Below are 21,457 nucleotides of genomic sequence, written 5' to 3' on the forward strand. Positions count from 1 at the left end.
TTAGTATATGACCTTGACCTCTCTCATCATGCATGATACTTGACTGCACTCACTCTCTCATCCCCCTCTCTCATCATGCATCCCCCATCTCTCTGTAGCATGTAGGGCCATGAACAGACATTTTATCATGTGGTCACAAGTGCATCAATAATCACAACACACAATATGTTCATGCCATGGGACCTGTAACGATGCAGAATAAACAAACCATACACCAAAGGGTGAAATAATACAGGACCCAAAAGTCAGAGGAATAATCATGGGACCTGTAACGATGCAGAATAAACAAACCATACACCAAAGGGTGAAATAATACAGGACCCAAAAGTCAGAGGAATAATCATATCTCCAATAATATTGCAAAGTCACTTTATTTCTCATAATAAAAATAAAACATCTTCCCAATCGACACCTATTGTTGTACTGTTTCTTAAAGTGTACAAAATACTGCATAAAACTTGGATCAGATATTAATGGCAGCAAGGAATAAAAGCGTGGCCATAGATATTAAATAGTATAGATAGATCATAAGCAGCCATATTGCTGGGGGTTCTGATTATTGTTATGGATGGCATTTTCACATCACAGTGATCCAACACATAGACTGATTACGACTAAGCTAAAGGTGAAGTTGAGGATGAGGTTCATTTGTTGTTTTGTTTTCCATCTACGAGGGCATACAGGATGTACTGTTTAGTCAAATGTCCTCCATTTAAGTGGGAAAAAAAACGAGTTATGTTTCAGTGATTGATTTTTTTTAGCAGTTTTATTTGCTGGGCTTTGGAGAGAATACTGATAGTTTTTTTTTAGGGTTGAGCTGTAAAATAAGTTGCATTGTGTAAGAAGAGGCACTTTTTGTGACAAAAAAAAAGAAAAAGTCCTTCTTGTTTGACACAGAAGCACAGCAAGAAAAACACGTATACATTGGGTGCGTTCAGATATATATAGCACTGAGCGCTCTGGCCAATACACGTGAGTGCGCCCCTGGTGCGCATTTCCGTCCGAACGCACATTACATCAACCGGTCCCAGAACAAAGACACTTGAGATAAAGTAAGGCACTAATCTGATCATCATGCTCTGAACAAAGGACCTCTGGTGCTGTGAGAACTATAGACGCAGAGGATTTGTGAAGGAGACAAAATGCGGACGAGCATTTTGGCCAGTATAGGTCATAACGGCTAGTTGACCAAACACACAAAAGAAAACATCTGGACCCAGTTGCACCACCCCACACTAAGTTCAAACTTAGCCTAGTTATAGGCTTAAATGGCTTTTTAAAACATTTAGACCAGGAAAGTATCTGTCATTTTTAGATTTATTTGGCTATTTTTAGAAAAATCGTGAACATTTGTGAAAATCTTTAAATATATATATATATATTTTTTAAAAACATTTGTAGCATATTTTTGTTCCAGGGACCCCCAGAAGCAAAGATTTGAGTTATATATATATATTCAAAGATTTGCACACATTTTCACGATTTTTCAAAAATAGTTTGAACTTAGTGTGAAGTGGTGCAACTGACTCCTGGTGATCTGGAGCAGCTAGAACAGGAGTGATGATTTCACACTGATCAGGTCATCTCAAAATGTTTTACATGACTTTACTTGCACAACACTGACGACTGTGCAATGTTGGATCGTGGTCTGGCAGCAGGTTTCTTCTGTCGTCTTCATTTCTTCACATGAATCCAGCGCTAAGGAGAGGACCAAAGAGAAAAGTTAAAGGAAATATTTGTATGTAGTTTAACCCATTAAGACCTGAGGCCGATTCTCAAAAAAAAAGCTTCTACATCCTAACCTTTCTGAAAAAAGTCCAAAGGAAAAACTAATTATGTCGCTATATATCGCCTCTGTCGGGTGGAAACCAAATCTTTTCAGGATTCTAATTAAAAAATAGCAGATCTACAAGCTAAGATCGCGTCGAGCTTGTATATCGGCTACTTTTGATGCTTTAGTGACTACAAATCGGCAAAAGTAGCAGAGCTACTGTACAAGCTCAAAACACATCTCGAGCTGCTACTTTTGTTGCATTTGTGTGATCAAGTAGGGCGTTAATTTACTAAAAAAAAAACACTAAAAGTTACAATATGGACTTTTTGCCCGACAGCAACGAAATGCCTTCTAAATCCTAAGAGTTTACACACACACACACACACACACACACACACACACACACACACACACACACACACACACACACACAGTTGGGTTAATCCACGTAAGCCCTTGTCTTTCTTGAGGTTACTGCTGTTGGTGTTAAAGGACTGACCCTGTGTGTGTGTGTGTGTGTGTGTGTGTGTGTGCGTGTCTTACTTCTTGCGGTCCTTGTCTTTCTTCAGGTTGTTGCTGTTGAAGGACTGACCCTGTGTGTGTGTGTGTGTGTGTGTGTGTGTGTGTGTGTGTGTGTGTGTGCGTGTGTGTGCGTGTCTTACTTCTTGCGGTCCTTGTCTTTCTTCAGGTTGTTGCTGTTGAAGGACTGACCCTGTGTGTGTGTGTGTGTGTGTGTGTGTGTGTGTGTGTGTGTGCGTGTGTGTGTGTGTCTTACTTCTTGCGGTCCTTGTCTTTCTTCAGGTTGTTGCTGTTGAAGGACTGGCCCTGCAGCAGCAGCAGCTCTGCCGCCTCCTTCCTGTTGCTGAAGGCGTTGACCTCGTCCTCCAGGCTCCGCCTCTTCTCGTCCAGCTTCGCCCTCTCCTCCTGGTGCATGCGCTTCAGCTGCTCAAACTTGCTCTGCAGCTGAGAGAGAGAGAGAGAGATAGAGATAGATACCTTTATTGATCCCGCGGGGGAAATTCAGCAGTTAATCCATTAAGGCCTGAGTTCGATTCTTAAAATGTTTTCTAAATCCTAGCAGATTTTTGAAAAAAAAAAAAAAAAAAAAAATAGCAGATCTACAAGCTCATAGCGCGGCGATGAGCTTGTAGATCTGCTATTTTTGAAAAAAAAGCTTGTATATCTGCTATTTTTGAATAGCCAAATAAATCTAAAGTGACACAGATGCGTTCCAGGTCTTAATAGGTTAAAGACCTATTAAGTCCTCCGAGGAGGAGGAGAAGGAGAGCGCGGAGAGGCGGGGCTTTGATGCGCCGACGGAGAGTGGAGACCTGTCTTTTGTTGTTCCCCCCCACATAGCAACCATAATATCTATGAGGGGAACGCTGAACACGCGTTCACACGCACACGCTTGTCCATGACGGAGGCGCGCCGATTTAGTGGAGCTTGAGGCCGAGGAAGTGCGCCCTCGCGCCTCCGGGCGCGAGTGCCCGCACTGACCGGCCGACGCTCCACTAGTCGACTCAGCGCCGTTTGATTTGTAAACCGATAGGGACAGAATAGTTCTTTTCATGGATCACTGTGTGCGTGTGTGTGTGTGTGTGTGTGTGTGTGTGTGTGTGTGTGTGTGTGTGTGTGTGTGTGTGTGTGTGTGTGTGTGTGTGTGTGTCAGGGAGAAACTAAAACAAAAGCCAGCAGAACACAATAAAAGTATCTTAACAGTCCATTGAAAGCATGAGCGCGTGTGCGTGTGTGTGTGTGTGACTGTGTGTGTGTGGGTGGTCGCGGCCATATGTGCTTGTGCACAAGCCTGGCTTGTGGCTCCCTCTAGTGTTTCTTCTACAGAATTGCTGGGTGGGTAAAAACGAGCGAGCCTTCTTCAATCACCCTGGTTCTCCATTCACCCTGTAACATATATATTAACACATCGGGTGCCAAACACGGTTCAAACCGTGTTTTCAAAGAGTAGCGCTTTGGTGCCGAACACGGTTCAAACCGTGTTATCAGTCTTTTTTTTTTCTTCTTTTTTTCTCTCCACAAGGGGGGGGGGGGCTAGCGCAGCACTGGAATCACCCATGAACACTCTAAGAAGTAAGGGACAGATGGATAAAAAAATCTGGCTCCCATCCGATCTCCTTGCTAAAAACCTCTGTATGGGCGCGATCGCTCCGCAATGGTGACTCGCATGAGACATGTTGTTGTTCCAGGCTTTAGCCAGGACCATCCATTGCTGTGCACGCATGCATTGTTTACGTGCGTGTGCTCGCCGTGGAGTCCACAGCTCTAAACAGCGCAGCGTTGCAGACGGTGAGATTTCACCGAACGTAATCTGTTATTATAAAATTCTGGCACCCAATGTGTTAAATGACATGATTTTTTTTTTTAGGCCTGAGTTTGAGTATCACAGAGTTAAAGGTTACAGAGTTACAGCTAAAGTACTGTCGTGAACAGCAATACAAGGCCAAAAAAACAAGAAGCATCAACAAGCGACGGTATACAGAAGTAAAGCCTCTACAACTGTCGTGCTGCACTATGACAGCAGTGTGTCGCCGTTCGTCCTACGCTGTACCAGAAAAAGCAACAGCACAGGTATCTCACCGTATCCCGTCAGCTGGACGCGTCAGACACAAAGCAGGGGGTTTGGTTTTCACTGACCACGCCAGAGGGTCACAATTCAAACAAAGTGCGGTGAGCCGCTTATTTGTGCAGCCTGGTGAAGCGCTGTGCTATTACGTGTAGGCCTGTCAAAATTATGACATAATCGTGAAATCGGCAATTATTTGAAATAATCACAATTCTTTTCCATAATCGTCATAATCGATTTCCATGTTGAAAAGTGTCAGTACATTTTAAAATCTACAAGCTCGCATCGTGAGCTTGTAGATTTGCTATTTTCAGATAGCTGAAGTGTGTGTAGGGCTGAATGTGTTTACAGTACTTGAGTACATGTACTTAGTTACTTTACATCACAGCCCGCATGGCGTTTGTAAATGGCGTGTGCACGGCTGCTGGTCGGGTGAGCCGAGGCGTCCTCTCTTTACCTCCCTCTCCTTCTCCTTGAGTTCCGTCTCTTTCTCCTTCACGCGCTGGACGAACGACTGCCTCATCTCCTCCTCGCGGTGCTGCAGCTCGCCCTGGAACTCCAGGCGCTTGGACTCGTAGGTCTCCTGCAGGCTGGTGGATGGATGGATGATCGTGGGTTAAAGCAAAAAATACAAAACAACGTTGTGTTATAGTCCATGAGCCAGAGCCCCAACATTGAGCAATGATTATCGAAAGAGTGGGCAAAACCATACCTATATTAAATTGTTTATAGGGTCAATATAAGTAAATAAATATATGATAACTTTTACACAGGAGCAGCTTTTTCATATTTTGTTATTTTCCCCATACGTACAAGACAGGTGAAAAAAATTACAAAATTAAAAAAATAGTTATCATAATGAAACTTCCCCAGTTGATTACTTACATGAAGACAATGATTTATCGTATTACAAATTTTCTGACATTTAAATAAGGCATGAAAAAGCTGCTCCTATGTAAAGGTTATCATATATTTATTTACTTATATTGACCCTATAAACAATTTAATATAGGTATGGTTTTGCCCACTCTTTCGATAATGAAATCTTGTCTGTCTCATGGACTATTAGGCCAAGTCCTAAATCTGACATTTGTGAAACAGCGTGAAAGGATCCCATCGGCCAGTTGAAGAAATTGCATATTTAGGGCCATATTTTCGCCTGTGCCTTACATTATCCCTAAACTTCTTTGCCACATAGACACGTTGTGAGCTTGTAGATTGGCTATTTGAACTGTTTGAATTTTTTTTTTTAAATAGTGAAAAATGGCAAAGAAGTTTAGGGATAATGGGTAAGGCACCGGCGAAAATATGTCCCTGACGCTTTTAACCTTTGTTTTCATGAAATATCAGAGATCATTAGGGTTTGGAAGGAATCACGCACATCCCCAAAAAAAACCTTTCAGGTGCTGAACCACAATACATACATTAGAGAAAAGGAAGAGGAAGTCCACACACTGGTGGCTCCCAGTACAAAATGTATTAACCCTTTAAGACCGGGAATGCACGATTTCTTTGGCTATTCAAAAATAGCAGATATACAAGCTCATAGCTCAATACACAATAATGAACACAATCATAAATGTTGTGTCCATTTATTTGATACTTTATAGTACACTTCAACTTCAAACTACTTTATTTTCCTTTGGGAACTTTGTTTGTGCAGTGGTTAAAAGACAACATACAGTCACCATACATAGAAACCCACGTCACTATAAAAAAAAAACTACAGTACTTAAAAGCATGATATAACACCTGAGCTGTTGTACAGAAAAAAACACTGGAGGTGGTGCTGTTGTACTGAATATCACCCAGTTGTGATTTGGTTGTAGATAACAACAGCCATATGTAGGGATGTTATTAACCCTTTAAGGCCGGGAAGGGAACGCATGCGTGTCATTTTAAGATGTCTTTGGCTATCCAAAAATAGCAGATCTACAAGCTAATAGAGTGCCGCGCTATGAGCTTGTAGATCTGCTATTTTTTGGGAAAAATCTTGTGTGCAAATCTTTTATATACATTTTTAACTCAAATCTTTGCTTCTGGGGGTCCCTGGAACAAAATATTTTTAGATGGGAGGGGGTCCGGACAAATATGGGTCCTTGACATGAAAAAAGTTTGAAAACCATTGATAATATTTAGGGAAAAAAACTGTTAGGATTTAGAAGACATTTGTAAAATCCCCAGAAGCAAAGATTTGAGTTAAAAACTTTCGCTTTAAAAAAGTATAAATATGTATGTACACACACACACACGCGCGCGCGCACATCATGACGGTTACCTGACTGGTTTGCTCTCGGGGTCCGTGTCTCTGAAGCCCATCTCCTCCAGCTTACAGCGGCGGTACAGCTCGTAGTGCTGCGTGTGCGTCTGCTCACGCAGGTCCTCCATGTTCACACAGATCAGCATCTCTCTCAGCTTCACAAAGTCACAGTGGTTCTCGTTCTCCACTGAGGACACACACACACACGCACACACATTACAGTCATTTAGCAGACGCTTTTATCCAAAGCGACTTACAATAAGTGCATTCAACATAGGTAGGGAACGAAACTACTAATCACCAGAAGTCTTAAGTGCATTCTCTTCTAAAACAAGCAACTAAGAGTATACCTAGCGCCAAGGTAAAAGTGCAATATATCAACTTCCTACTTTCTTAAACAGATGAGACAAAATAGGAAAATCAAATGAGCAAGGGCTAAAACAAATAAGTGTATCAAATAAACAAGATCCAATAAAACAAGAGTTTGTACAACTAGTTAACAACAAGTAGGCAAGGCTAAGAGGAAGGTTAGTGTTTCCTGAAGAGGTGGGTTTTCAGCCTGCGGCTAAAGATGGGCAGTGACTCTGCTGTCCTGACATCAGTGGGGAGTTCATTCCACCACTGTGGGGCCAGAACAGAAAAAAGCCGTGACCGTGTAGATCAACCAGAAGGACCACTGAGCGACGAGGCAACCAGTCGCCCCGTGGCGGCAGACCGAAGTGGTCGGGCAGGGGTGTAAGCATCGACCATAGCCCAGAGGACACACACACAGTTGTCAGTTCCCAAACCTTTTAGCCCGAGACCCAAAAGAGGAATTTGATGTCTCCCCGGGACCCACACTATAGTGAAAATAGCAGATCTACAAGCTCACAACGCGTCGCGATGCGACACGTTGTGAGCTTGTAGATCTGCTATTTTCACTACTTCTTAAACATGTCTGGCCTAACCCTAAACCTTTTTCTGATTCATGGAATATCTTAGGTTTTCTTTCGTTCATTCATGAAATTCTATTGACTTAGCATTTAATTAAATCCATGAAAGTATTGAGGAATTTTGGAGGGAATTGTTTTGAAAAATGTTTTGAAATTATAATCATTAAAAAGAAAATGTGGGCAAACAAAAAAAGAAATGCAGCATATTTACTGGTACTAGCGACCTATAAAAATGCATCCGCGACCCACTGTTTGGGAGCCAGTGTTGTAGAGGGGAGGAACACCAAACAAAGTGTTGTTGTAACTGCCTGCTCCTCCCTGTGCACACGGTGTTAAAGTTGAATAACAGTGCAGACATGATCACATTAAACCCATTTAGAGCTGAGGCCCATTCTTAAAAATGTCTTCTAAATCCTAACAGTTTTCCCAAAAACGTAAGTTCCTATAATATCAGTGCTGCTCAAACTTTGTTTTTAGTTTAGCTGTGATTTTTCAAAAAATGCGGATCTACAAGCTCATAGCCCGGCACAAAGTGATGCGCTATGAGCTTGTATGTCTGCTATATTTGAATAGCCAAAGCATAAAATAATGGTTAAAGTGGTTAAAATGATTGTGTGCTATACTTTAGCTGGGGACCCCCTGGAAATATTGTGAAAATAGCCGATCTACAAGCTCACAACGCTTCGCGTTGTAGATCAGCTATTTGGGGCGGGGGAGTACCCAGTTCAAATATGATTATTTTGGGGGGTCACGGCCTGTAAAGGTTGAGAACCACTGTGTTAGAGCACAGGAATCAGTGTCTCACTGCGTCCTGGATGAAAGAGGTCAGGAGGTCAGGAGGTCAGGGGGGGAGGGGTTTACCTTGCACCACGCCCCAGGGGTACTGGCGAGCTTTCACCATCTTGTTGCCAATCTTCACCTCCTCTGTGCTGCCGACCACAGCGAAGGGCAGGATCCCCTGGAACAAGTTGAACAAACATAATCATGTTGAACCTGTTTCATTTATTGTGGAATGTTACAAAAAACTGTGGGTGTAAAATGGAATAATAATAATAACTTGATTTGTATAGCACTTTTAAAAACAGGAATTAGAAAGAGCTGAACAGCAATTAGAGCATAAAATATATAAATAATAAAAAAATGATTAAATATTTTTCAAACACTTTCAAGATGTTTCAAAAACGTTCAAAAATAGCAGATGTACAAGCTCGCAGAACGCCACGAAGTGACGCGCTGTGAGCTTGTTTGAATAAGCCAACATCTAGAATGACACAAATGCTTTCCCGGCTTTAATGGGTTAAAAAAAAAGCCTATAAGGGAATAACATGATTAACACAAGTTCTAATGAGCAATAAGACACACATTTTAGCAGACCAAGAGAAATGCCACAGTCCACACGAAACACAGTGTAAGTACAGTCAGACATGTGCCCACGTCAACACACAAACAAAAACACACGCAAACATAGTTATGGCAAATGAGCTGATCTAGGGGCAGGGGTTTTCAACTGATTTTGACCCAGGGACCACCATCCTGACTAAGAGCAACCTGGGGAGCACCACTATTGTGTAGCACCACTATATGTTGCTCTCTCGCAGTTCGTAGAGAGCAACATTGTATTTTATTTATTTATAAGGCCTTGTGTGGTAAACTTCCTTTATAACTAGCCTCGCTTTTGGAACCAAAGGTTACTGGACATTCAACACGTTCACAAACACACATTAGATATACCAGTCCACGTAAGAGCAGTGAACAAGGGAAAAACTGCATTCATGTATTATGCTCAACACAAATGGAACAAACTTCAGGACTCTCTGAAACTGGTGCGATTGGTCTCAATAGAGACATTCAGGCTGCTTCTTGAGGACACACTATGGTCTCAATAGAGACATTTAGGGTGCCTCTTGAGGACACACTACATAGTGACTGCACCTGTTTCATGTAACACTGTTTATTTGCATCTGATTTTTAAATCTCTGTGTCGTTATGCATGTCCTCACTGTATTGTCTGATTCACCGCCTTTTGCGATTATTTTAATGTTGTTTTATGCTTCTGCTTTTCTTTTTGTGATTGTGTGATTCAAATGTTTGTTATCAGGGCGTCCTTGAAAAAGAGAGCTTGCTCTCAATGGGTTTCCCCGAATAAATAAAGGAAAAAGAAAGAAAGGGTGAGTCCATCATAGACCCACCCCACACAATAGTGGTGGGGGTTCATGCAACATTCCATGGGTTAAGATTGGTTTGTTTTTTCTTAGCCTACTTGTTACTCACTCATCACACTGTCACAGGGATATCATTTGGCAAGAAGGACAACATTTCTGTTGGATAATTTTCTGCCACATTTGAATGCATCAACTATTAATTTTTTCCCTGGACCAAGCAGGACAGCCCAAGTCCTCTCTCAAAATAAGTCCCTTTCAGTCAATCACACAAATGTGTGATGTGAGACAAATGTATTTCTGTATGCATTAGCAGCGGCCGGATGTTTACATGTTAAGGCTTACATGGGCTTGTTTAGCCGTTTAGCGTTTTGCCTACTCAGAATATTCACCTGAGTTCCAGCATATACTAGATGAGGATTTAGCATTTGAATACGATGGCCGTCTCTATTTACTGGAGCCAGAGAGTGTTGGGACCAGTGGCTTGCAGAGACGGGAGAGATTAATTTGAGATTTGGAGCTGACCCGTTATCGAGAGAGTTTAAACAAAAGACCATTGTCAGTAAATAGGCCTCTGTGGTCTTTTACAGACTTACATCACGTCACGGCACGGAACTCTGAGAAATCAGAGCTTTAGTGTCAAAGAACATCGTAATCTAATGCAGCGGTTCCCAAACTTTTTAGCCTGTGAGCCAAAAGAGAAATGTGATGTCTCCCCGGGACCCAAAATAGTGAAAATAGACGATCTACAAGCTCACTGTAGATCGGCTATTTTAAGGAAAAATAGCAGGTGTACAAGCTCGCAGCGTGGCACGAAGTGACGCGCTGTGAGCTTGTAGATCTGCTATCTTTGAATAGCTATTTTTGAATATCCAATAAATGGATAGAGTGGTTAAAATGATTGTAATGCTACATTAAAGGGATAGTTCACCCCCAAAATGACCTTTTTTCCTGTCGATTAGTCACCCCATGGAGACTTGAATTCATGGATATTTTTTTGTTTTTGTCTCATTCCTAAGCCAATAATTTGATGTCCGGCTCTTTGTGTCTCCTACCGGAACCGCTGCCAACCGGTTCGCTGGTCATCAAATTATTGGCTTAGGGAATGTGACAAAAACAAAGAAATATCCATGAATTCCAGTCTCCATAGGGTGACTAATTGATAGGAAAAAAGGAAAAAAATTATTTTTTGGGGTGAACTATCCCTTTAACTAATTTTGCTGGGGACACCCCCCCCCACCCCCCCCCCAAATGCCCCACGTAATGACCATGCAGCCTGCCACTCACATTCATGGTGGAGTTGATGCTGGACACGGTCTCGTCGTCCGTGGGGAACTGATAGATCTGGACGCCGTTGCTGACCAGCTCACTCATGATCTTCAGCTTGAACTTGTGGAGCTCGCTCTTGGAGATGGTGTCGGCTTTGGCGATGACCGGTATGATGTTGACCTGAACAGGAGAGATCCCAGTTTAAAGACATCTTTATGACCGGTATGATGTTGACCTGAACAGAGAGATCCCAGTTTAAAGACATCTTTATGACCGGTATGATGTTGACCTGAACAGGAGAGATCCCAGTTTAAAGACATCTTTATGACCGGTATGATGTTGACCTGAACAGGAGAGATGCCAGTTTAAAGACATCTTTAGATTTACTTTTTCATAGAAACTGTACACAAACCCAAACAGCGTTGTGGTCAGTCGGCTTCATGGACTAAAGCAAAAATAAGATCTCACGAACAGTTGTATGGAGAAGCCCTAATGTGCGATTTGTGAAACGGTGTTAAAGGAGCCCTGCACACCCTAGCACTGTGTTTAAACAATTAACACAAGATGTAAAATGATGATGTTTTAGTAATATTGTTCCTGCTCTTCTATATACTGCCAACCAGGTGAAAAAATCACAGACTGAGGCTTTAACCTTTGCTTCTATGAATGGGCTTCTAAGTTGGGCTCTCTATATTTCAAATAAATGTAACTTGATTATTTAACATTAATGAATAAATGTAGCTTGATTATTTAACATTAATGAACCGCTAGAAGGACTATATTTTGGACCCCCCCCCCCCGCGCTTTTGTTATTATTATTATATATTTGTTTCTGTATTAAGTATATATTATTTGTTTATGTTCCCTCATAAAGGATATGAATATGCATACACGAATGAAATGAATTTAGTCTATTTTAGTTTCCATGTGTGAAACTATGTGTTCTACAGGTGAAGGGTTTGCATATGCACAAAATAAAGGGTCGAAATGTCTGTTAACCACAGGAACATAAAACGTGATTTAAAAAAATGAATAACGTAATGTCTTAAAGGGTTATTTCACTTTCAAAAAAACTTTTGCTCATTTTATCATCTACTCAGGCCTTTGTGAGCCCCCAGACAGTTTTTAAGTTGCTCGATTCAGTATTTATATATTTGATATTCATTTTATCAGACATGCCCCCTTCCTATACAAACCCATTATAACTTCAAACTCCATTTTAACCATGTTAGATTTGTCAAAAACACCAGTCCTTGGTTCTGGTGACTCACTCTGCCCCCCTAATGCGTGAGGGGGCCGTGTTTTTCAGATTATTTTTTTCATTTATTTTATTTCAATTTTTTTATTGTATTTAATTGTTTTAATTTTCCAAAAAATATATTTAAAATAAATGAAAAAAGTAATCGAAAAAACACGGCCCCTCACGTATTAGGGGGGCAGGGTGAGTCACCAGAACCAAGGACGGGTGTTTTTGATGAATCTAACATGGTTAAAATGGAGTTTGAAGTTACAATGGGGTTTGTATAGGAAGGGGGCGTGTCTGATAAAATGAATATCAAATATATAAATACTGAATCGGGCAACTTAAAAACTGTCTGGGGGGCTCACAAAGGCCTGAGTAGACAATAAAATGACCAAAGTTTTTTTTGAAAGTGAAATATCCCTTTAACATGTTTTTAAATAATAAAGTTAAAAAAGAAAACAATAAACCATTGCTTTTATGAAATATCCCAGACCATTAGGGTTTTATGGAAGATGCTTCTGAACATATTGGTAGTTTGACCACTTCAAATGCTCTGATTTTAAAATAATAATCGTAAATAGCCATATCTACAAACTCTTGAGAGCTTGTAGATCGGCTATTTTCGCTGCGCAACATGCTTCCATAGAACAGTGGTTCTCAAACTTTTTCATGTTAAGGACCCCCAAAATGATATGTATTTAGCCGTGGACCCCCATCTCAAAATATTTTCTTCCAGGGACCCCCAGAAGCAAAGATTTGAGTTACAAATGTTTGCTTAACAAAAATATAAATTCAGAGATTTTCGCAAATTTTCACGATTCAAAAATAATGGCAGATCTACAAGCTATTGAAACAAAACCAACCATTTTATCGTGTTTTATTTTGTTACCGGGGGCAAAGTGCCCCTTGATATTCAATGGCGAGAACCAGGGAGGGAGGGAAGCCATATTTGCCCCGCACACCAGCAGAAACTCAATTGGGTCTCTATCGTCTGTAGTGACGGGATGTTCATAACAGATTTGTTCTAAAATGCTTCGGTCTTTGGCACGTGAACGAACCCGTTCACTTCCTGAAACTGTTGGGTGCAGGCTTTCGTTCAGGATGAAAATGAAGTGAAAATGTTGTCAAAAATACACCTTTTGCCTTTACCAAATTTTTCTCTACTTTCTGTGCCCTTTCAGTTTTCTGGAAAACGTATGTTTCTATATCAGTGGGGCTCGAAACTTTTTCATGTCAAGGACCCCTAAAATGATATGTATTTGCCCGCGGAGCCCCATCATCTTTTTTTTCCAGGGACTCCCAGAAGCAAAGCTTTGAGTTAAAATGTTCACGATTGTTCAAAAATAGCAGATCTACAAGCTCGTACACAGTATCTGCTATTTTAGAAAAATCGTGACACACTTTTTGAGTGTCAATTTATCAGTAACTTTCACATCTTAACCTTGCTTCCCTCACATGAAAAGCAGAAAACCACACTACTGCCTGAATGTGAAAACGGCAAAGCCCTCGTTCATTTTGTGTTTTACAGCAAGTGTTTTTTTTTACCCCAAACATTTTGTACCCAAGGCACACCAACGAGCAGGTCATAATCTCAAAGCACACCTGTATTCATGAGCAAAAATTGACGACATACAAGCTCACATATCGGCATTTTTTTATCGGCAAACTCAAGATTTGTGTAAAAGATTTAAAATGACATGGGAAAAATAGGGACACCAGGTTTAAAGTAGTTATAGTGCCTCTGTATATTGGGAAATGAGTGAATGAACCGAGGAGGAGTGGGCGTGCAGGTGTGACATGATAGGCAGGCCATCACAGCAAGTACTGTTATAGTAAATAAAACATAATAATGCAGAACCTTCCGTATAGTTGTATACAGCATTTTGCAATAATAAAATCCTATTAATAATGTGTGGTTCTCACAAAATCCTAAGACACATGGAACTTGCACACTGTTTGGTACACGGTACACAGTATGTCACCCAAATTTCATTTTATTTTTTTCTTCTTCTTCTTTCCCCATTTCACTAGAGAAGAGCTCGATTTTAACATACAAGCCACACATGTTTATATACAGTATTGTACAGTGGGTTTGAACCCAAGTTAGACGAATATCAAGGTGTGGAGAATGACTAATGTCACGTACATGTGGTGTTGTTAAGGGGAACCACAAAACAGCAGTTCATAAAGTAGGATAGCTGATCACTGACAGTTTCTGAGGAACCAGAATGTCACATGTTGAGTTTCAGTATAACCGCCACTCCTCAGAGGAGGCACGACGACATGTAGGACCTGTAAAGGAACCCAACGCGTCCGCTATCCCTTCAGAGAACCCCGGTGACATAATCCCTCACACACCCTCTGTTGTCTTCCCACGGAATGCCAGAGAGAAGCGTCAGTCTAAAGAAACTCTGTAGGAACGTCTCAGTGGTGGAAAGTACATTTACTCAAGTACTGTACTTGAGTATTTTTTTAGGTACTTTTTGGAGTATTTCCAATTTTTTAAACAATTTTGCTTCCACTCCACTACATCTCAGAGTCAAATATTGTACTTTTTACTCCACTACAATTACTGGAAAACATTAGTTACTAGTTACTTTGTGGATTTTTTTTTATCATTACAAAACATACATTAACTACTTCAGCCCTATTTAGACTTTGGCTATTTGAAAATGGCCGATCTACAAGCACACAACGCGTCGCATCGCGACGCGTTGTGAGCTTGTAGATCTGCCATTTTCAAAAGATTGTTATACATTTGAAACCTGTGAAATGGGATATTCTGCATAATGACTACTTTTACTTTTGGTAATTTAAGTATATTTTGATGCCAATACTTTTGTACTTTTACTCAAGTGATTTTTTTTATTCTGGACTTTTACTTGTAAACAGAGTGTTTCTACATTGCAGTATTGATACTTTTACTTAAGTAAAAAAAATGTGGGTATTTTTACCACCGCTGGAACGTCTCCAGCTGTGAGGAGCCCGCGCTGACTCAACCCTCCACTATGTCAGGACATGCTCAGTCCTGTTTTTTTCTGAGACACCCATAATTACAAAGCAACAAGTGCCTGGTTTTAACTGCCACTGGACGATGCCCACATAGTTCACCACTGAAGCTGTTCGGAACCTTAACCCATTAAGAACTGAGGCCGATTCAACAAATACCTTCTAAATCTAATCAAAGATTCTAGTAAAAAAATATATATTACAACAAAGATTTGCACACATTTTCACGATTTTTTTTACTCTAACAAATAGCAGGTCTACAAGCTCATAGCGTGGCACTTGGTGCCGCGCTATGAGCTTGTAGATCTGCTATTTTTCAATAGCCTAAAGTAATCTGAAAATGACACAGGCGCGTTCCCGGTTAAAGGGTTCAAATCAACTGAGGTTTCATCATGGGTCACACAACACGGGTACAAAAGGGAGTACGGTTCGTACAAAAGGGAGTACGGTTCGACAGACAAACGTGTGTGTGTGTGTGTGTGTGTGTGTGTGTGTGTGTGTGTGTGTGTGTGTGTGTGTGTGTGTGTGTGTGTGTGTGTGTGTGTGTGTGTGTGTGTGTGTGTGTGTGTGTGTGTGTGTGTGTGTGTGTGTGTGTGTGTGTGTGTGTGCGTGCGTCTCACCTTGCTGTCTAGTTTCTTCATGGTCACCAGGTCCAGAGACTTGAGGGAGTGTCCCGACGGGGCGATGAAGTACAGACAGGCGTGGATGCGCGAGTCGTGGTAGTTGTGCAGCGACCGCTTGATCTTCAGCTCCTCCTGAAGGTAGGACTCGAACTGGGTGTCGATGTAGTCCACGATGTGCTGGTAACTGCATGGAAAACAATGAATGAATGAATGAATGAAGTAGTCCACGATGTGCTGGTAACTGCATGGAAAACAATGAATGAATGAATGTATGATGTACAGTAGTCCACGATGTGCTGGTAACTGCATGGAAAACAATGAATGAATGTATGTCAGGAGCACGGTTAAGTTGCAAGCCCTCGTTTTCAATGTAGCCGAGGTTACAAAAATAGACACAATCCAAATCCATAACAGATTGACAAGGAAGGTGAATCAGAGTACAGTCATCTAACTAGGAAGAGAACACAGTCCTGGGACAACAGGCCAATGTGGTTACTTACTGTACCTGGTGGGACAGAAAACCAGCAGAACTAATGGACTTCAAGGCCCAGAGTGGAGAGAACCACTGCTTTAGAACAATGGTTCTCAACCTTTTCAGGCCGCAACCCCCCCCCCCCCAAAAAAAAAGAAATAATCATATCTGAACTGGGGACCCGCCAGTAGATCTGCTATTTTTGAATAGCCAAAGAGCACCATTATACACCGTTACCTCTCCTGCTTGTTCATCTGATCTCCGAAGCCCACGGTGTTGACGATGGTGAGCTTCAGGCGCACGTTGCCCTCCTGCAGGTCGTACGTCTTCGCCGACAGCTTCACCTTGGACTCGAAGTGAGACGACTCTGAGTTCTCAAAGTTGGTGCTGAACAGCGTGTCCATCAGGGTGGATTTGCCGATGCCGGTTTCACCTGCATGGGGGGTTACGGAGCAAAGAATAGTTTTGGAGTTTAGTTTAGTTCTAGTTCGTTTTGATTCATATTTTTTTCTAATTAGATTACTTAATTAGTTTTTATAGCGTGTTTTCTTGTTTTTATTCGTTTTTATTTTTGAAAATTCATACAGTTTTGTAGAATGACTTGCACTGCAGTCTATAGGTCATGCATTATGTATCTATAGGGGTGGGTAATGGGTATGTGTGTTATACGCGATTCCAGGCTAGCATTTTCCAGCACATTTGAATTATTTTTTTGTGTCATTTTCCGTAACTTTTCCATGACTGGAAAGCGGCTCTAGGGAGCTCTCAGAGCCGCCTCGGAGAGATGGAGACCCACGCAGCGTTCAAACTATAGTGATTTTTATCATTTCAATAAATAAGCATAAACTACTTCACATGAACAATGTTGGTGTAACTAAGAGATTGGGGGGGGGGTATATCTTTTATACACACAGATTAACAAATAAAAGACAAATTATGTTGAGGTCACTTCCTCATTTTGCGAGCGCGAGAGGCCAACTCAGAGCAGAGCTACTGCAAATACCAAATCAATCTGTGATACGTCCTGCCCTGTTTTAAGACTATTTTCAGAGAGACCACGCGACATCAAATATGATATTTTGGGGCCATGTCATAGGACCTTTAATGGGTTATTGGTTTCAATGGTTTGATGAAGACCATTTATGGTCGAAACGTTGCCTAACTTATTAAAACTTTTTCTACTGGGAGCTGAAACGGAGTGCGGACTTCCCCTCTTTTTCCTGATGTACGTATTGTTGTCCAGCACCCGATTCATTGTTTTAGGATGTGCGTGCTTACCCCTCGTTCTGATTGGTTTCAACACACAGTCACACACAATGATGCTGCTCAGTACTCACCAATGCAAAGGATGTTGAAACAGAAGCCCTGACATGTTGACTTGTTGACCAGTTGATGGGGGAGACCGTCAAAGCCCACATGACCCGACAAGGACAGGGGGCGGGCACCCTGTGCACAGAGACATGAACACAATGATGTGTGTTACAATCAGTGTTGCCATGCAGTGCTGATTTCCTCCACTAAAACTATGACGTCATTTTTTTGTCTACTACCTTTTTTCACTGATGAAAAAAAAAAAAAAAAACTAAGCTACGATGACTATAACTGAGACTAAATATAATAACAATTTCGTCAACAAATAAAAACTAAACTAAAATGTTAGTGAGGGACGAGTGGAGGAGAGATCCATTAGAACTAAAAGACAAGTCATTTTATGTTTGGTTGCGCTTAGGTGTAGATCCGCTATTTTCAACATGCAACCAAGTGTAAAGTCAGCCATTACGACGCCATCAAGGCCATTAGTCGACTAAATCAACTGTAGATTTAGTCGACTATAATCTTATATTTAGTCGGCTAAAACTAGACAAAAACTAAAACATTTCAGATGATTAAAATATATGACTAAAACTAAAAAGACTATGACAAACTAAATAAAAATGTGCAGTCAAAATCAACACTGTTGCCATGTAATAATAATAATAATAATAATAATAATAATGTAAAGTATACATGATGTGGGACTGGGCCGTAGCGTGACGGTCCAGTCACCCTAGGCTGCAATGCAATACTTATTTTGTATGCTTTGTGCCGCGTTGTGAGCCTGTAGATCTGCTATTTTCACGACTTCTTAAACATTAGTTTTCAATGGAATTTCTTTGATTGTTATTTTTATTTATTTTAAATGTTTTGAAATACTAATAATTGAAAACAAACTGTAGGAAACCAAAAATAAATAAAGGGATATGTATTTACTTTTGACCCATAAAAATGTGTCCGTGACCCAAAAATGGGTCCCGGCCCACTGTTTGGGAACCAGTGGTCCAGACCAGTGGTTCTCAAACTTTTTCATGTCAAGGACCCCCAAAATGATGATATGTACTTGGCCGCAGACCCCCATCTCAAAATATGTTGTTCCAAGGACCCCCAGAAGCAAAGATTTGAGTTACAAATGTTCACTTATATTATAAAATATATAATTATATTCAAAGGTTTGCACAAATTTTCAAGATTCTTTAAAAATAGCAGATCTACAAGCTTATAGCCGCTATGAGCTTGTAGATCTGCTATTTTTGAATAGCCCAAAGTGTAAAAGGTTAAAATTACTGTGATGCTAGATTAACACATTTTGCTGGGGACCCCCTGGAACCCCCTCATGCAAGGACCCCTGGGGGTCCCCGGACCCCACTTTGAGAAGCAATGGTCTACCATTGGTTCTCAAAGTGGGGTCCGGGGACCCCCAGGGGTCCTTGAGGGAGTTCCAGGGGGTCCCCAGCTAAATGATAGATTAGGCACCAAATGGACCCTTATGGGTCTGTAACTCTGAGAGTGTACAAATGGAACCAAACGGGTCCATTTAGTTCCATTTGTACACTCTCAGAGTTAAATTGACATAGATTTTACAATATAAATTGCGGTCCAAGTGATAGAAATGCAATTAAATGGGGGTCTGTAGCCCTAATGCAAACTGGGGGTCCTTGAAATTAAAATGGTTGAGAATCACTGCTAGAGCTGTAAAATATCGTCCCTGGCATATTTTTTTAAATGGGGGTCCGCGGGCTAATAAGTGTCAATTTGGGGGTCCTTGACATGAAAAAGTTTGAGAACCACTGGTCTAGACTGCAAAACCTCACATTGAGAGTCTACTAGACAGACACCGTCGTACGACTGAGAATAAATCACACTACACTTTCTATGTTGCTAGTAGCCAGCAGTGGTGGAAAAAATTACTGACATTCTTTACTCGAGTAAAAGTATCAATGTCACAATCTAGAAACACTCCGTTACAAGTCAAAGTACCGCTATTTAAAATGTACTCGAGTAAAAAGTACAAAAGTATTGGCATCAATACATACTTTAAAGTAACAAAAGTAAAAGTACTCATTGTGCACAATGTCCCCAATTCACAAGTTCAGTATAAAAATCTTTTGAAAATAGACGATCAAGCTCACAACGCGTCGCATCGTGAGCTTGTAGATCTGCTATTTTCAAAAGATTGTACTTAGTTACTACAAAATTGCACTTAAGTACAGCAATTGAGTAAATGTACTTAATACAAAAGTCTACTTAAGTACAGTACTTGAGTAAATGCACTTACTACAAAATTGTACTTAAGTACAGTACGAGTATACTTGAGTACATGTACTTAGTTACTCCACAGACAATTGTACTTCAGTACAGTACAGTACTTGAGTAAATGTACTTATAGTTACTGTACACCACTGTTGAGTAAAAGTACTTAGTTACTGTACACCACTGTTGAGTAAATGTACTTAAGTTAATTTACACCGCTGTTAGCCAGGTATGTGGCTATACTAACAGCAACTCTGATAATAATTAACAACAAACCACCCAGCTTTAAAATAATAACAACAAAAGCCTAATAAAGCATTGTGTTGTGTTGTTTACCCCCTGGCCCTGCGCGCTGTCCGTTGAAATCATCCTTTAATGTGTTATTAAAGTGTCTCAGTAGAAAAGAAGTGGATGATTCTCGTCTTAAAAACTTCTACACAAGATTGAAACTTTTTTTTGTTCACCCCCACTTATCCGGGCGAGTTCACTTCTACAGCAGGGGATGTTTGTACCATCATAACTTGTTAACAGTTTTATAAACGACACACATCTCAACATTTGTTCTACGTTTGCCATTTTTTTTAAATAATGAATGCGCACGATATCAGTTTCTTGTTTCGTGTTTCCTTTTCAAACAGTTTGTTTAAAAAAAAAGTGGAGCAGAGCTTTCATACGATAATGGTACGGTCTAATTCCAGGGTTCGTTTCAAGCCCCTTAGAACCGCGGTAGAACAGTGAAGCTGCCGTCGCCTGGTGGTCAAATCTGGGATATCAACACTTCCGCGTTAAAAACCTTACTGCGCATGCTTCCATGGTCTGAAACGCTAGTGCGCCTGCTCTATTGGCTCCAATATTGGAGCAGAGGTACTTTTGGGTGCTTCGTGCGCTCGTGAGCAACTTTCATTGAAATGAATGGGTGGGGGCGGGGCAGTCCGCCCTCTAGATATATTATAACTCTATTGACCGAACTAGATCCAAAATGGCGGTCCATGTGTCGCAGTTTCGCGGCCGTCATCAGGTTGCTAGGAGGCGGAGAACGCCGCCTGGTGGATAGAGATGAGACGCATAGATAGGCTCAGCCGAAAATAACTAATGTCCTACAAGATAAAGACAACTTTGTTCTTGTCCATTACATTTAACATGACATGGATCCCCCCCCCCCCCCCCCAAGTAAGAACACAACTAATAGGCCTACATAAAATACAACAAATGCAATAAAACACGAATGCCATTCCCATAATAACAGCAACAGTGATCATATGGGCTGTGTATGGGTTGGGTGGGAGGGGAATTGTATAGGCTAAAGTATTCTTACTTAAAATATAGGCTATATATATGCCTACATAATATACGAATTGTTTACTGTACATATTATTTTTTATTTCTAACTGTTTATATGATGTTTTGCATAGTAGTGTATATTTGTCTGTCATTAAATGTTTCGATGAATTGAGTACAAAGGACCCCAATGGAAACAAGCCAAAGCTTTCTTGGGTTTAAAATCCTGTACTTTCCTGTGTGTGAAACTACTAATAAATTATTCAATCAATTCAATCCAATCAATC

The 21,457-nt window shown here is 40.9% G+C and overlaps 1 protein-coding gene across 2 annotated transcripts; it reads right to left on the reverse strand.

Annotated features, from left to right (window-relative positions):
- Positions 1-168: 168 nt before the first annotated feature.
- Positions 169-20,349, reverse strand: LOC308080333 (septin-8-A-like). Of its 2 annotated transcripts, none has more exons than XM_080422147.1 (10): positions 20,229-20,349; positions 17,663-17,771; positions 16,563-16,758; positions 15,851-16,037; positions 10,997-11,158; positions 8,412-8,508; positions 6,637-6,805; positions 4,816-4,948; positions 2,550-2,737; positions 169-1,698 (listed from the first exon to the last, which is right to left on the reverse strand). In XM_080422147.1, exons 1-10 carry the CDS (start codon positions 20,259-20,261, stop codon positions 1,683-1,685), a joined length of 1,290 nt encoding a protein of 429 aa, XP_080278273.1. In that variant the 5' UTR covers positions 20,262-20,349; the 3' UTR covers positions 169-1,682. The 2 variants fall into 2 exon arrangements, with proteins under 2 accessions (XP_080278273.1, XP_080278274.1); XM_080422148.1 differs by having other exon boundaries at positions 10,997-11,141; positions 15,849-16,037.
- Positions 20,350-21,457: the final 1,108 nt, after the last annotated feature.

This window comes from Gymnoscopelus braueri (assembly GCF_963280865.1).
Source record: "Gymnoscopelus braueri genome assembly, chromosome: 24".
Lineage (NCBI taxonomy): Eukaryota > Metazoa > Chordata > Actinopteri > Myctophiformes > Myctophidae > Gymnoscopelus > Gymnoscopelus braueri.

What these genes read in the sequence shown, in the direction of transcription:
- LOC308080333 (XM_080422147.1), bottom strand. Translation starts at nt 20,261, where the DNA reads ATGATTTCAACGGACAGCGCGCAGGGCCAGGGG. An exon ending in TTTCAACATCCTTTGCATTG is followed by an intron (nt 16,759 to 17,662) that starts GTGAGTACTGAG and finishes CCCCCCATGCAG; the next exon opens with GTGAAACCGGCATCGGCAAA. An exon ending in TCAAGGAGAAGGAGAGGGAG is followed by an intron (nt 2,738 to 4,815) that starts GTAAAGAGAGGA and finishes TCTCTCTCTCAG; the next exon opens with CTGCAGAGCAAGTTTGAGCA.